General features: G+C 37.3%; 1 protein-coding gene across 2 annotated transcripts in view; it reads right to left on the bottom strand.

The window, feature by feature from the left end:
• Nucleotides 1-17,311, bottom strand: part of LOC116254316 (AMP deaminase) — a 59,728-nt gene that overhangs the window by 24,790 nt on the left and 17,627 nt on the right. Inside the window, exons 10-13 of one of the 2 annotated variants that reach the window (XM_031629641.2) lie at nt 11,245-11,331; nt 11,089-11,150; nt 5,424-5,537; nt 2,346-2,486 (exon numbers count right to left, since the gene is read on the bottom strand). In XM_031629641.2, coding sequence (XP_031485501.1) covers nt 2,346-2,486; nt 5,424-5,537; nt 11,089-11,150; nt 11,245-11,331 — 404 coding nt within the window. The remainder of the gene's footprint in view (nt 1-2,345; nt 2,487-5,423; nt 5,538-11,088; nt 11,151-11,244; nt 11,332-17,311) is intronic. The other variant, XM_031629642.2, reaches the window with a different exon arrangement.

The following is a 17,311-nucleotide window of genomic DNA, read 5'->3' as shown; positions in this document are numbered from 1 at the left end:
AATTTGAAGTTGTTAATTCAAGATTCAAATAACCTTCCATCAACATCTTCTATTGTGGAAGAAGGGGAGATTGAGGAGAACGATTTGGGCATTGACGATGACTAGAAGTCTAGAATGATGATGAACAATGTTTTGTTTGAGATAAACAATGTTTTGTGATAAACAATGTTTTGTTTGAGACTTTCTTTCTTATGACTTATGAGATTGTAAGAGTGAATTATTAGTTTAATGTTTTTTTATTTTATTATCATTTTTAACTTTTTAGAATATAAAATTCGCTGTGTCCGCATATCCTAAAATTTTGAAAATTGCCGTGTTTGCATACCCGTACCCGGGTGACATAGCCTATCAGCATTTGCTCAAGTCGATGACTTGCGCCTCCATGGTCTTATTTCTTACCTAAACAGATTTTAGAGCACAAGGAATGAAAAACGTATCACTTTGAATTTTTGCAGGTGAACCAGGCATGTCGAGTAGACCTTGAGCGACAGGATTCAGAGCTCGAGGCGATTTTGAGTGTTTGTGGCAAGCATGACAGGTATAGCGGTATTCCAAGCAAATCCCTACCTCAAGCCAAACATAGATGTGTGATATAACGTGCTTATTGCCACAAGAATGTATGTGTGTGATTGATTAACTATATTGTTTTTAAATTATTAAGCAATGGCATATGCATGCTAGATATTATAATTGCTTAGGACAGCTTAGGCAGGGTATCGAGTCAAGTATCTCCTCAACCCCGACTGGGCATTAGTGAGCATCATAGCATGATATTTGCATAGGACAGCTACAAGCTAATCATGGATTGAGACTACTCGTTGTGGTTTGGCTAAGTTTTTGCATAAAGTGACTGTTAAGTTTGACTGATGTGAATGCTTTGAGATTTTTGTTTGCATTGTCGTTGGGCAATGATTCAATTAATTTAACTTGAAGGATAGAAGTACCCATAAAGTATGATGGCTAGCTAAGAGTATTCACTGAATGTGTAACCCTCTTATGGATGTGTTTTGAGGTATGAGTGCACTCATGAAGTGAACCAACCTCGTGTGTTAGCCGGTCTTATTGAGGATATGCCCTCATAATGATAAATTAAGAAAGAATAATTGATGGGAGGCCAATGGGTTATGGCAATATGTTTGGGATATGTCCGGCGCTCGCCACTAATCTCGTATGTTTGGAGCGCAGGCGGTAGAAGGCTCTAAGATATGGTTGTGTGATGTGTTTGGACGTTGGGCTCCCACCTTCCCAACCTAGGTGCCCTCGGAAAGGTTGAGCAACTCTCTTTGGAATTCACACATCCATGGATGATTGTTCTATGGCTGGCGTGAACGGATCTGCATCGTTTTGGGCTACCACAGGGGTTGTCTCCCAACTATAAGTCGCCCGTGGTGTGCACGCTCTTGTGTTTGCACTCATAAGAGTTGTCAATTCACTAAATCGAATATAAATGAAATGAATGTAAATGAAACGAATGTGAATTAAGTGAATGTGTTTAAATTAAGTATGATGTGTGGATCGTGGCTATTGAGAGGTCTCTACATATGGGATATGTAAGGGACTCCCATGACAAGTCATATGATTGCATATGCGTATCATGATAGCATAGTGATTATGTTTTCATATATATTATATTGCAAATTTGAGTCATTACCTTAGAGGGTTAGGGATTTATCTAGTTTGTTGTCATACTGTGAAGGCTAAGCCTTCTGTTATTTACCTTTTTCAAGTTTTAGTAGATCCACGACAGCAGGTTGATCAGATGTCAATGCTCACATCCTACTGGAGAGATTTTGAGTCTATAGTTGTGTCAGAGCGTCATGTTTTTGGTCACATTGATGTCTTGTTTTTGTTAGTTTGGGGCATTTTTGTCATGTATGTCGTTGATAAATATGTATTTTGTATGAACTGAATTCTCTACATAATGAAATGTTTGCTACATTGTTATTTTGATTTGCATAGCTCATTTTTAATTGTTGTGTCGTGGCAATGTGACGTTTTAACGAAAAAAAAAAAAATTGGGGGTAAAAGGGTCGGTGTGTGAGTTTTGGCTAGCATGTGTAAATTCAAGAATATAATCTAAATGCACTAGGATCCAACATACATACCATACTAATCCAGTAATCCACTAATTCTCATCCCCAAGAAAAAAAGGAAGTAGGGCCAACTACAAACCCTATCTAACCAGGCCACTTGGGGTTCAAAACTGCAAACACAAAGCACCAAATAACTAGATGCCATAATTTCACATAAAGAATGGAAGATATTCTAAAAAAATAGTACTATCATGCCCACAACAAGAAAGTAACCATGCTCAAGCAAATAGCAGAAGAAAAGGACAAGCAGACCTGCTTCAAGAAGACATGCAACTGAGGATGTGAATCTGGATCAACAGTAACTTCAAACAAGGGAAGGAAAATATTGTCTAAAATGTTCTGAAAAGAGGTTACAATTCCCATGTCCTTGTACACATTGTATAACCTTGGGAGCTGCAAAATACAAAACATCATGAAGTTAAAAAAATGCTTTCATTGATGGAGCTTCAGAAGTGGTGACTCAAAACAAGAAAGTTTACACATGCATCAGACCAAAGTGCTTATATAAGTCCTTATAGTACCCACAAGTGCTACATTTTAAGTTCAAGCTCAGAATCTACACCAGATTAAGAAAAGAAAATAAGTAATTACCAATGATGAATGATAACCACTAGAGCAGCAAGCATAGTCTATTAGGCCCTATGTCACATAGATATGGGTATGGGTGCCGGTACAGGTGCAGAAAATTTTCAAAAAACTTGAGTACGGGGACACTGCTGTACACACACACACACACACACGTGTGCTTGCATAAACATATATGACAAAGAAAAAACAATTACATTCATTAAAATTCCAAAGAAACGAAAAAATGACTATGATTGATATTTGTAAATTACAAAAAGTCAACTACGTTCACTAACAAAGATACATTGGATAATCCTACAAAGATGCATTTGATACATTTGCTTAGGGATGAACAGACTTAAAAACCTGAAATCCTACTCTGTATTTCATTACAAAATTTGATAAAACAAGAGATGAACAATCAACAAACTTAACAATAAGATTATTACTGCCAATGCCCAAATAAAATCAAAAGGAAAAAAAAAAAGAAGAAGAAATAAAAAAGAGCAGAAATGGCACAGACAAGTAAAAAACCAAAAACAAAAAACAAAAATCAGGGCATAGTTGCATAGACATTCATTTCCAAAGAAAAGAAACTAAAACAAGAGAAAGACATATGCAAGCATATATGAAGGGCAAAGAGAAGGGAATAAAGAGAGAAAGAACAAAAAAAGCATGGATAATACATACATAAGACAAAATAAGAAGTAGAGAGAGAGAAAGGAAAAGAAGAACGTGGATAAAATAAGAGAAAAGGCAAGATTGACCTGCATTGCCGGAAGACTCGACAGAAAACTTATTGCCGGAGGCTGGATTCTTCATGGGGATGAGTCTAGGAAAGGGTCAATGCAATCGACTCTTTCCTGCCTTCCTGCCCCTTATACAACATTAACCAAAAAAAAGAGGTCCCAAGTTTTGGATAGATTTGGACTCGATCAAAATTGACTATGTCCAAAAATAGATAGACACGGCCTTGGGTGCGCTGACCACAACCGACATGGTCAGAGCCATTTCCAGGGGCATACCTGTACCCGCACTCGTGTCGACACGGGTACCTCACCCAATACCCGTGTGACATAGATTAGGCCCTTTGGATAACAAGGATCTAAACTTGATTACAAAGGTGAGGTTTTTGGTTTAAAACCAAGTTTTTTGACAAATCAGACCTGCCAAAAATTATGGTTTATCTCTATTTGGCTGTCACGAACATCATCTGATGAGTACCCCAACCAACAAAAAATAAATAAATAAATTACCTGGCCAACCATGGCCAGGAAATGGGCCGATGGGTCATCCATGATGGTGACACCAGCCAGAACGTGGTTGCGAATTAGTGGAGAGATAATATAAAGAGAAATAAGAACAGACAAAAGAAAAGCATGGCCATCTTCCGGATAGCTAGCAACTGATATCATCTTCATTGGCTGACCCTAGCCTAGTTTCCAGATGATGAGTGGCTGAAAATTGTTTGGATATATTTACCCAAAAAGAAAGACAATAGAAGGCAAACAAGAGAATGTGTGTCAATTAAACCCTGTCCCCCAACCGAAATGTTAAAACCTATATAGAGTAAATGAGAGTTAACAAGAAGTTTATCAGTAAAACTTCCAATTAGCATCAGTAGATTCATATACTTTACTCATTAAACACCAATTTTCCATAGTTGAATAGAATTGGGTTTCCCAGCCCTTGATTCATGAACAGACCCAGCTCATTACCACAGGTCAGGTCACAAAGCTGAGCCAAGCTTAACAACAGTTATTATGGTGTCAAGCTCGGGTGGGACATGCCAGACCAGTCCTGATACCAAGCCCAAGTCGAGGTCATGCTTTGCACAGCCCTACCCTGAACACCTCATTTGCACCGTGACATAGATAATCAATCATTATCTTTGATATTTGTGTTCATAATCATTTCCTTCATTTCCAATATCCACAACCTCTCCAACATAGAAGTCATACGTAAGATGCTTCTGCAGAGAAACATGCAAAACTTTCTGCATATTGCAAAAAAACTTGCAAATCACTCTCTAGAGCTCTCTAGGATATGTGGGTCTCCCTTCATACTCCTAAAACCAAACATGAACAGACTTTAGGGGCTTTATACGTCTCGAAAAGAAATTAGAAACTAGTGCAGTTCAAGTTTTGCAAAATCTGCAGCTTCAGACGTAGTGTTTATCCCACTTTAGCATAGGATTAGTGATGACCCCTAAGTTGTACCTGATACAAATAAGATACACCCTGGAAACCAGGATTCCACAGAGTACTATAGCTGTTTCCTGCACAATTACTTGCACATTGGAACATATTTTAAGTTCTATAATATACTTAGAATGCCACAGTTGTGCATGCAGTTACCAAATAATTATACTGGCAGTAGTATTTTCTCTACTCAACAGTTCATAACATTACATTTTCCTCTGTTCTGCTCTTGCAACATCATATCATATGATACACAGGATTTTATTCATGTGTACTTCTAACTCTCTTGATGTAGTTAAGCCTAAGATTATAGAATTCTGAGAGCCACCCATAAAAGCTATATTAGGGTGACAACTGGTAACCGTTCTCCAGTTTCTGAATGTTGAGAACAATACTAATTTGACTAAAATCAAGGAGTTAAATGCCTGAAAACAAAGTTGTAGAGAAAAAAATGCTCCTGTGCAGGTTGACTTGCGGGCTGCACAATAAGGTTCAAATGAAACAAGAAAAATGCTTCCATTCAACAATGGATTGCCTCAATAAGAAGTTGCATTGCAGATACCTGGATTAGCCACACAACATTTTCACTGTATAGTTCGTAATTCACAATCCAACTTGCTAGCTGGTCCCACTCACTTTTCTTTCTCCCGTATATGGATATTCTGTACTCTGCCATCTAAAATAGAAGCAAATCATTAATTTAGAACATGTAAGCATCTGAATAGACAACAAAACATCCTTAAAAGATAGCTCAGGAAGAAAAAATCGGAACCTCCAGCTACAGCATTTAACAAATATCACACTGCTATCTCCCACATGTATTTATTCAATCAAACATCATCTAATTATTACCAACTGTAAATCCTGACTTGAGAGACTATCTTCTACACATGAATATCAACTTAAACCAAAACATGGTCATAAATATAGTTCCCAGTTTGTAATTAGTTACATGCTCATGGCAACTCTTTCTAAGGGGAAGCTCAGGAACTCAAAAAATTTTAAAAGTATATAAAACATAAAGTTTTACAGAATTGAGGGCTACAATTTTCTTACTAGTGACAAACATACTGATAAATATTCAAAATATTTTACAATTTTAAGTAAAACATGGAAATATATAATAAAAATAAATTAAGAAGGATTCTTATAAAAAGGAGAAAAATATTGTGATACTATTGGAAGAGATAATTCCAATCATTCAAATATACAATGAGATTTTCCTTTAAAAATGGCCTATGTTGTTTTGGCAAATAATACGTCTTCAGATCATTGCAAATACATGTGACTATGAAATTATGAATCAAATTAATTAACAAGATTTATTAACTACAGTTAATAGGAAAGGAAACAAAAACTAACGAAAATCGACCTCCATGGGAAAACCAGCCACCAACCTAAAACTTAAGCAGTTTAGTTACAATAATAAAAAATAAGAAGTATACAGTGAATCAGGTTCAGCACTTCAACATAAGGAAAGTGAAAAGGACAAGCAGCACAGGAGAACCCAATACAAAAAAAAGGAACTGTGGTGGTATGAAGATTGGAAATGTGCAGTGAAAAGGTGATCACACATCATCATAAGGAAAGTCAAGACAAGAAGCCCGCAAAGAACACAAATAAGGAAGACAAAGTTGACTAGTATGCCAACAGATTGAATTCCTGTATACCAGGTAATATATAAAGGATAACTTATGTCAATCGGAAAGGACAACGAATCTCTTCAACAGGTACTAAGAATATGTATATGTCTTAACCACAAACCTGCTCCCAACTCCATTCATAAGCCCACTCCCAAGGGAAAGCAAAAGAATTAGAAGAGAACACTGCATGAAGCAGTGAAACAAACTGAAAAGTATCAGCAAATGCATGATATACCAGCACAGGTATTTGCAATGATCGGTACTCCAGATTTACAAAGCACAGAAGTGGCTAGAATTACCATTGCTGTGAACTAAAATTGTGACAATTAAGTGTAATATCTGCACATTTTCGATGTTAACACGTGGTTTTTATGGGAATCTAATTGTAGGTCCACATTTTGAAAGCATGGGTAAAATCAGAAATTTGCCTGCCGATCATGGAGAATTAGACGAAATACAGATACAAGCTTTAGAATGGGGATTTATGATGGAAATTGTATGTAAAACGCCAGAAGGTACATATTAAGCACAAGGACCAACATGGAATTTTGCCTACATTTAATGGGTAAAACTAGAATATTAAATATTTAATATTCTGAGTGAACCCTGAAAATTTGGTTAAGAAATACCAAATTATTGGGGCAAAATGAATTAGAGTACTTATATATATATATAAACCCCAACACTGTTGCTAAATGAGTCAAACTTTTGAGTTCAGAAGTCAATTAGAATATCAAAATACTATATAATAATATATATATATATAGACACACACACACACACACATATATATATATATATATATATGGAAAAAGGGCATATTTGAAAAGTAAAGAAGGAAATAAATGACTGAAAATAAATTAATTAGGTTTCAGGTTTAATTTGGTGATTATGGGTAGTTTTTAAAATAGTTAATATCATGTAAACACAGTTTAAATTGTTGCATCATGTGTATATATGTAAATGGGTTGGATTTGGAACCTGGGGTCCAAATCCAAAAGAGTAATCGCCTCTCCAATCAACTCTTTTGGAAGAGTCGAAGGGGAGGGACTCACAGGCAGTCTAACATGTGGAAGGAAAAAAAAAGAACAAATTTAAATGAGTGAATAAAAGTAAAACAGCAAACAAAAACCAGAAAAGGGAGATAGCAAGAGAAAGAGAAAGGGAGGTTGCTGAGAGAAACAAGGCAATGATAGAGGGAGAAAGAAGAAGACCAGCAGCAGGCTGCTGCTTTTGATGCCTCTGCAGCAAAGAAAAAGAAACAACAGAAGAAATCTGTAACGACCCGACCTACTCTTGGGTTTGGGCCCCTGTTTCGATGGATCTCAACCTGCCCCTGAGCAGTTTTGGTTCCAACCCCAAAAAGGCTATGAACCAGAACAAAGGAGGAAAAAAGGAGAAAGGAAAATAGGAAAAAACATGCTGCCATAGCAGCAAGGGAAGAAGAGCGAGGAGAGAGGGGAATGTGGTGGACAGTTGCAGGCAAAAAAAAAGAAAAAAAAAACAACAACAGGCTGTTGTGCCATGGAGGCAGGAGGAAGGAGGAGGAGAGAAGCTGCAGTTAGCAGCCACCATAAGTGGGAAAGAAAACAGAAACTAGAAAAGAGAGAGAGAGAGAGAGAGAAGAGAAAAGAAAGAGAGAAGAAAGGGTTACGAAGCAGAGTTTGGAACTGGTGTTTCAGCAGGAAAAAAAAAAACACAGAACAAGGAAAGAAAAGGGAAAAGTGTTATGTAGTAGCAAAAAATGAAAAGGAAAAAAAAAGAAAAAAAAAATTGTAGCAAAGTTGCTGCATTTGATTGAGCTGCTGGGGAAGGAAGCAGCAGCCAAGGGCTGCTTGGGCAGCCAAGAGGGAAAAAAATAGAAAAAAAAAAGAAAGAAAGAAAATATACATCGAGAAAAAACACTTGAAATTAAGATGGCTTCTAAGTGAAATTCTTACCTTGTAATTGTGATTTCAATGAATTTTGTGGTTCATTTGATTGAATGAACTGTGGAATTGGAAAAATATGTTCCTATATGATGATCAATGTTAAATTTATACGTATGATTAAAATGAATACGTTCAAGTGTGGTAGATGTTGATAGACAACTGGATGCATAATTGGAAACCATGCATATATGCATATAATGAAATATCTGTGGACAGTTGTAGGCATGCCTCCAAATTGAGAATGACTCCTCGAGCATGACCCATGCATTAGACTGCATGGGTCATTGTTAACTGCATGGGACATAGGTTTGGGTTGATTTTGTTATGATATATTAGTGGTCTGTATTAGCTGAAAATCAAATTCTACTCAACTAGATATGTACATTTAATTAAATTGTTGCATGATGAAGATGCCTAGGTTTTAGGTGAACCTAGTAAACACACGTGAATCTGGGTCCACATGGCTTATAGATGTGATTTGATGTATCTATCTATCAAATAACCCTTATCATTGAGCAACACTTGGAAATGTGTGTCAGAGTATTGTAATATGTGAATACTAATAGATGCTCTACTGGGTGCCGCTGTTTGACTACAGCAATCTCCATTAGAATGTGATTGAAAGTGTATAGTGAATCATTGTGAATGAATGGAGTGTGGTATAGAGTCGGACCTTGTAATATGACCCGTCTATTTGATTATTTGTCTTGTACCCAACACTTGAAAGTTAACAATATACTAAGTGTGTTTTCAGCCAGCTGGATGGGACAATTCATGTGGATGCGCCCTTTTCGTTTTGCACTGGCTAACCTACTTCGAGGTACGCAAGGCTCCGGCCTTCGGGGCATTAAATTATAATGTATGTGTTTGAAGTTTGAAGTTTGAACCATAGTTACAAATAACCTCTCGGAGCTTTAAACGGTGAGGTTTTCTAAGGTATAATACCGTGGGCTTGAAAAATACAGTATTTTTTAAAAAAATTAAAAAAAAAAACTAAAAATGGGGGGAAAATAAAATAAGTGAGAAAATAATAACACAAACATCAAAAGATAAGTAAATTTGCAACAAATAAAAAATAGAAAATGGAAAAAAAACTGTTTGGCATTAAAAAAATGAAAAAAAATGAAAAAAACTAAAAAATGAAAAAAAGTGAAAAAAACACGTTAAGAACACGTTTTTTTCGTTTTTAACATTTTTTTCAAAAAAAAATGCGTTTCTTAAGTTTTAAACGGCATTTCATTTTCTCACATTTTTTTTCAAAAATAACGTGTTTTTTGTGACTATGGTTTTATAGGGTAGTGTAGTCCCAATGAACATTGTTATGACACACCCAAGGCAGGTTTTGAATTTGCTGGCTATCCATCATACTATGAAGGCTCATCTTCTGTTGACATTTTTCTCAAAATCCAGCAGAGCGGAGCAGCAAGTATATTGATGAATGTAGATCACATTCCATTGGGAAAAGTGTTCAGTGCGTTGGCACATCCTTAACTGTGGAATTTTTTTATTTTTTGGTTTTTACAGTCATATATAACGAAAACGTAAATAGGGCCACAATGTGTACTTTGTATATAAGAGTGTAAATATGTTTGTATATAATGAAAACAAATAGCCTAGTTTATGGTCCAAACTTTATGTGACTTGTATGTCACATTGCCATAAGTTTGTGTTTGCTCTGCATTTTACAGAAAAAAAGGGTGAAAATATGGGGTGTGACTTCTTAAGTGTTTGTGCATGTACATTATCTGTCATAGGATGCATGCCAAATCAGGTTAAAAAGAATCTCCCAAACACTTGCTAAATAGAGCAGTGGATCTGAACCGAAAACTTTATTGAATATAATTACAAGATTACAAAGAATACAATCTAGGACAAAACCCAGAACCAAAAAAGTAAAAACTAAAATAATAAGAGAGCCTATTTATAGAGGAAGCAGAAGGAGCTGACTGTTGGACTAATTCCAACGGCTAGAACTCTAGTCGTTAGAGCTAGTCAACAGCTAGGTCAAATACTGCTTTAAACGGCAGAAAAAAAACAAATACAAGAATAAAAGACAGAAAAATATACAAAGATATATACAGAAATATATACTTATATTATACATAAATGTAATTAACACATATAAACATAGATATATATATATATATATAAAATATATATATATATATAATACAGTATATATACAATCAGTGCGCCTAAAAACATTTTCTTAAGATTACTTTATAACGGTACATGCTTGAATGAGATCATTCATGAATGTCTTGTGTTGATTGTGATCACAAAATAAATATTAGACCACAAAGGACTGTTACACGAGATTTCAAGTAATATATTAAAACACACCTATTAAACAGCTCTCCTCAATCATGTGAGCTCGCATTGCAACATATGAAATGACGTACAGTATTATATAATAAGTACGTATTCCATAATGAAAGACGAAATACTATTAGGCAAATAACTTTGCATAAGGCAACAACGTGCAGAAAAAGTATTACATGATAAGTACATATTCCATAATGAAAGATGAAATACTATTAGGCAAATAATTTTGCATAAGGGAACAACATGCAGGAAAAAGAAAACATGAAATCAAAGAAATAAATAAGAAATCCCTTCCGCAAAATAGCCAGGAAAGTCTACCAAAATGTACCTGGTATTTACTTGCTTGAAGATCAGAGAACACTTGCTTAGTCAGTTCAGCAAGAAAACGACCTGTTGCACAGGAAGCCAGGTGGATAAACATCAGAAAGGACCAGAGCAAATATTAGAGAAAAGTGCCAATGTATAAATCAAGCATTTTTCATACCAAAAATTTGTTTGCCAAAAATCAATGGCCTGTTCAAGGCCTGGTTTTGATGCAAACCCTTTTTTTCTACAAAATCCTGATTTTCATCTGTTTGGAAGGAAAAAACAAGGTTTATAGTACCCAAACAAAAAAAAAAAAAAATCAATAAAGAAACAGAAGTTTGCTGACTAATAGTGTTCCTACTACTACTCCCTATTGAACAATCGGTCAGCACTAGTGTCTGTCTCTCATTGAACAAAGGGAGTAGGCATGATTTTTTCTCTCTTTTGATGCAAACCAACTGGGAATAGCCTCCCTAACTTTTTATTGACAAAAGTGGAAGAATACGCAACAAGAAACACATGGACACCAACAGAAGATGATTCAGACCTGCTAAACCTAAGATCCGTACAGATTAGAGAACCAAATCCCATTATGACCAGCTTGCACGGAATGAATTAAACCTTTGGCAAAATGAAAGGGCATCTAACAAAGGCCCATTTTATCCTTGCCATTGATATGGGCTGTGTAAATGATGTCTCAAGTGCCACCTGAGATTGGAGAAGCTGCACTAAGGAGAAATCAGCCCACTTTCTTTTATTGGTGTAGAGATGAATTTTCGGAGAAGCTTGAATAATTTACCACTTAGATGACCGAGTCTCTTCCATTACATTACTTTATCAGATAGCGCCCCCATGTCTAAGGATCTGAATTACTCTATTATATTGAATCTTGACTTTAACCTCCATCTTAATAATAACAAGCTTGCAATGTTGAAACCATGATAACTTTCCCATAATCTGAGACTACCTAGTAAGGGGATCTAAGGTGTCTAACTTTTTTACTAAGTTGCATAGGTACATCAATAAGGTCTCCGTACCCGTGTCGTGATACCCGTACACAAAGTGGATACTTGGACACACTTAGGTACTTTTTATATCGAAGCTGATGCAAACTGCTCAATTTTACTTTGATTTAATTTTTTCTATCTCAGTTTTCATTCTGTTTTTTAGAGTTATTGTTCATAACATACAATATTTTTATTTATATCACTCGTTTATTTAAATGTTGCTTAATTTCGGTTTTTTTGTGTTATTTTGGATAATACACATATCATAGCCACAAATATCGTTCTTAGGTTTTTATCGGCAAGTTTTTTCTCGGGTATTTATTGGCAAAGTTTTTTTTTTTTTTTTGGAAAATCTCAGAGTTTTTTAACAAACATAAGAAATCAAAATGTTAGGTAAACATACAAGAAATGAAAAACTAATAAGTATTCTATTGCATCTAGGAGGTTATGTTCAATACCTAAAACAAGAGGAAATAAAAATGAAACAAAGGTTGAAAAAAATAAAAACAGAAAATGAAATAAAAATAAATAAAAAATTGTGATAAAATCACGATAAATTCGCTTTTAACATTTTCAATATCTCACGATATTTTCCTGTTTTTATTGTTTTCTTTATTTTTCTGGTTAATATCACGATATTTTGGAAAATATCACAATATTTGTGGCTATGACACATATATCTTGTTGTACCCTCATACCTACATTTTCTAAAGTTGTCGTGTTTATACCTGTATTTCTATACCCGTACCCATGTGACTTACCGTTTTTACTACAAGCTGAGTGACTACCAATGAGCTATAGATTTCCAGCATGAGTTTGTAACAGCTTTTCTAATTTCCTTACAAATATCAGGACTCACTTTGAAGATTTTTGTTTTGGAAGCCCCAATTCTTCCATATGATTGTGAAGGAAGGTGGTTTTCTAGATCTTCTGAATCCAATTCCTCTTGAAAGATTGAGACCACCACTTCCTGACATAAAGCTTTATGGAAAGCCAAGACACGGCTTTCAATATGAAACATAGGTGATCGATGATCCACCCACTCTACTTTCCTGTACAATTCATACAGGTTAGGAAGTTGGTGGCCTATTTTCTTCATTCAGCCTATCACTCCATGTTATAGCTCTGTCGCAGATCCAAATGGCTTTAGGGTGACCGCCACTTGACCATATCCATTTTCCCATCTGTTCGGTGATTATTTTCTTCCTGGTCAGCTTGCCCAGTTTGGAACCCATTTTCTCCATAGATTAGGATTCTATCCTCCTATCATGACCAGTAGTTGTTTCCTTTTCAGCTGTTTCCATGCAAGTTTGTCAGACCATTCCTTGGAAAATCTAAGGCTATCCAAATTCTTTATGCTTACTTGATGTGAAAGATCCCTTTCCCCCAATTCTCTTTCTAAAGCTAGCTAAATTACCTCTCCATAACTGCCATATAACATTCTCAAAGATCTCCAACCCAAAAGCAGGCTTACCAAAGGCTCCCTTTTCTAAAGTATTCAGCTTTTGGCAGATAAATCCACCATCATTAGACAATCAAACCTCACAACAGCCTTACTTGTACATATGTTTTTCCCTTTTGACTCTTTAATCATTATCATTATTTTAAATATTTAATTTTTGTGTTAGGCAACAGTAAAGTTTACCTTAAATTAAAATAATAAAAAAAAGATTTTCTCTTAAAGAGGACATCCTAAAAAATGATACCTTCTAACCCTGTGGTTGTCTTTAAAAAGGACAAGGGTTTTTAAAGACAATGATAGGGTAAAATAAGAAAAAAAGGAAAAAGGCATGAGTGTGATGTGCACCCTTTAAAAAAGAGGGAAAATGAGATGCAAAAAGGGGGAAGAGAGAGAGAGAAAGGGAGGAAATAAGTAAAAAGAAGAAAGAGGTGGGCTTCTACACTGAGTGGCCTCTAGTTGCCGGTCGCTAGAGAAAACTCATTCTTGCCATTGCCGATTGTTGATGGATCTTGATGTATGGGTCCGGGTCTGGACCCGATCCAGTGTGTCCTGGGTTGGGCATACTTATACCATTGTAAACCCTAATCTTGTGTTAATGAAGTTTTCTAAGAGAGAGAGAGTCTGGAGGCTAGTGGGCACCAGACCTCCTCACCCGTGGTTTTTTCCCTCTAGTTGAGGGTTTTCCACGTTACATCTGTGTTCGATCTTCGTTTCTTGTGCGTCTATTATTTCTACATGGTATCAGAGCCGATGAGTTTGGGAAAATTTTTAGGGTTGTGAAGTTCCAACCCTAAACCACTTGCTGCTGCTGCTGCTGCCACCGCCGCCTGGCTGCAGCGCCTGACACCCTCTGCGTCGCCCATGTCTACCACTGCCCTCTGCTCCTCCGGCACCGCCTGATCTCGTGTTGCGGCCATTGCTTCCACCCAACGGAGTCGCCTTCCAACGGAGCTTCGGGTCGCCCGTGCTGCCGCCTGAGACCCTCTGCTCCTCCGGCTCCGCCTGATCTTGTGCTGCCTTCTGCCCGACCTTGCCACTTCCGCTGCGGCTATTTGCTGTCGCTGCCTTCATTTGTTTTGCTGCCGCCGGTGCCCTTGTTATGCCATCGTTCTGCTCCAGCGCCGTTGCTGATTTTCCCAGCGCTGCTGATCGCTCCAGCGTCACCCGACCAAGTGTGTCGTCCTCAGGAGTTGCCGCTGCTGTGTGCCTTTGTTGGTCAGCCGTTTGTAGTTGGTGATCATGGCCGACTTGTCTTCCTCCTCCACAGTCAATACCGATCAGCCTGATGTTGAGACCGTGAGAGTTGATAATGTACCGGTTCAAGTTACCATCATTCGGCTTACCAAGGAGAATTATCTACGATGGTCCGCTGCAATTACTATGGGGATCGCTGGTCGAGGACGAATTGCCTATGTGAATGGGAGAAAGGTCGAACCTGTTGTGGATAGTATGGCTTGGGATACATGGTTTCTTGAGGACAACCAGGTAAAAACTTGGATTATTAATTCGGTGTCCTCGGATATTCAACCTCTCATTCTTCATAAGAAGACTGCGAGGGATATGTGAATTATTTTGGAACAGATGTATGGTCAAAAGAAAAGAAAAATTTGTGTATATCAACTAATGAAGGACGTGTATGCTCTGCGACAAGGGGATCTCTCGGTCGCAGATTTCTACGCAGCATTAAAATCTAAGTGGAAGGATCTTGACTACCATTCTGATGTTACATGGAGTTCTCCTCAAGACTAGATGCAGTATATGGGCAAGGAGTGGGAGAATAGGGTATTCCTTTTCTTAGCTGGACTGAACGATGAATTTGAAAATATAAGGAGTCAGATTTTTAACTCTGACGAATCATTCAGTATTGAAGATGTTTATTCCCGTGTTGAAGCTGAAGAGCAAAGGAGGCTGGTCATAAGTGGGAGAAAGGGGGATCCCATGTCTCACAATGAACAGTCTGCATTCGTTAGCCGTGCCCCTATGGGAACTGCCCGTTCTTCCCATAAATGTACACACTGCAAAAAACTAGGTCCTACTATGGACTTTTGTTGGGACCTGCATCCTGAGAAGAAGAATAGAAGGGGGAGGTCTTCTGGTGAGAAAAAGCTTGTTTCGAATGCAACGAATCCTAGTGATGGTAAAGTTTCTATTTCTGCAGAACAAATTCGTAAGCTGCGAGCATATTTGAACCAGATTGATGTTGGTCAGGCAGACACGTCAGATGAAGTGAAGGTCAATCAGGCACTGGCTGTTTCGGGTGAACAAGGTACTTCTTGCATGGAAGAGTGGATTGTTGATAGCGGTGCCACTCATCACATGACTGGCAACCCCAAACTTTTTCATGACTACAAACTATCCTCGGGAAAGGAACGTGTGTCCCTTGCCGATGGCTCCTTTACCTCTGTGGCAGGAAAAGGGAGTCTTTCTTTGTTGAACAATTTTTTAGTGCATGGTGCCTTGCATGTTCTCTATCTTCCCTTAAATCTTTTATCTGTTAGCAAGATAACCAAGGAACTGAACTGTGAACTTATATTTTCTGAAAACCGTTGTGTTTTGCAGGACTTGGTGACAGGGAAGAAGATTGGAATTGGTTTGGTGTCTGATGGTTTGTATCAGCTTCCTATACACGTTGCCACAGCCCTTATGTCAGCAGTCAGCAGGACAGAGAAGAAGAAGGAAGAGTGTCGTCAGTTATTTTTGTATTGGCATGAACGCCTTGGTCATCTCCCTTTTGGGATTTTGAAACAATTGTTCTCTGAATTATGTTCCAGTTTAAACATTTCCATGTTATCTTGTGATGTATGTCAGTTTACGAAGCATGTTAGAGCTTCATATCCAATTTCAAATAGTCATGCTAATAAAGCTTTCTCCTTGATTCATTCTGATGTGTGGGGACCCTCAGGCATTCATTCTCGTGGTGGTTTTCAGTATTTTATGACTTTCATAGATGACTATTCAAGGTGTACTTTTGTTTATCTGTTGAAAGACCACAGCGAAGTGCCTCATATTATAGAAACTTTCATCTTCCTAGTGGAAAACCAATATGGTGGGTCTGTCAAGACCTTTCGGTCCGATAATGCTCGTGAGTATATGTGTCTCACTGTCGAGGAATTCCTTCGGAAGAAGGGCATTATTCATGAGACATCATGTAGTTATACACCCCCTCAAAATGGAGTTGCTGAGAGGAAAAACCGTTAGTTACTTAATGTCACCAGAGCTTTATTGTTCCAAAGGAATCTTCCAAAATATTATTGGGGAGATGCGGTCATTACTAGTGCCTATTTGATTAATCGCATGCCTAGTCGGGTGCTAAATGGTCGTACACCCTACTTCATGCTTCCAGGGAGTAGCCAACCTTTTTCACCTCCCTCCTCGGGTCTTTGGATGTGTATGTTTCATTCATAACCACAGCCCAAATGTGAAAAAACTTGACCCCAAATCAATTAAGGGAATATTTCTTGGGTATTCTCCTACTCAAAAGGGGTATAAATGTCTATATCCCACCACTGGTTGAGTTTACATTACCAATGATGTCACATTCTTGGAACATGTCTCTTATTTTGGTGAGAATTCTCTTCAAGGGGAGAAGTCAATGTCTAAGGAAGAGTATTCTCCAAGTCAGGAAATTCAGTTTACAGATTTTCTGGATTACAGGCGCGAAGAAAATCCATCTATTGAGGTGCTTGGAAAAAAAGATGGGATGTCTATTGAGATACATGAACAGGAAAAGGAGGGAGAGTGTCCTACGGAGACAGAAAAAGAATGAAATCGTTTGT

The sequence above is a fragment of the Nymphaea colorata genome, chromosome 5 (assembly GCF_008831285.2).
Source record: "Nymphaea colorata isolate Beijing-Zhang1983 chromosome 5, ASM883128v2, whole genome shotgun sequence".
Lineage (NCBI taxonomy): Eukaryota > Viridiplantae > Streptophyta > Magnoliopsida > Nymphaeales > Nymphaeaceae > Nymphaea > Nymphaea colorata.
Note: the sequence above shows the minus strand (reverse complement) of the source record. Positions and strands in the feature narration are given on the sequence as shown.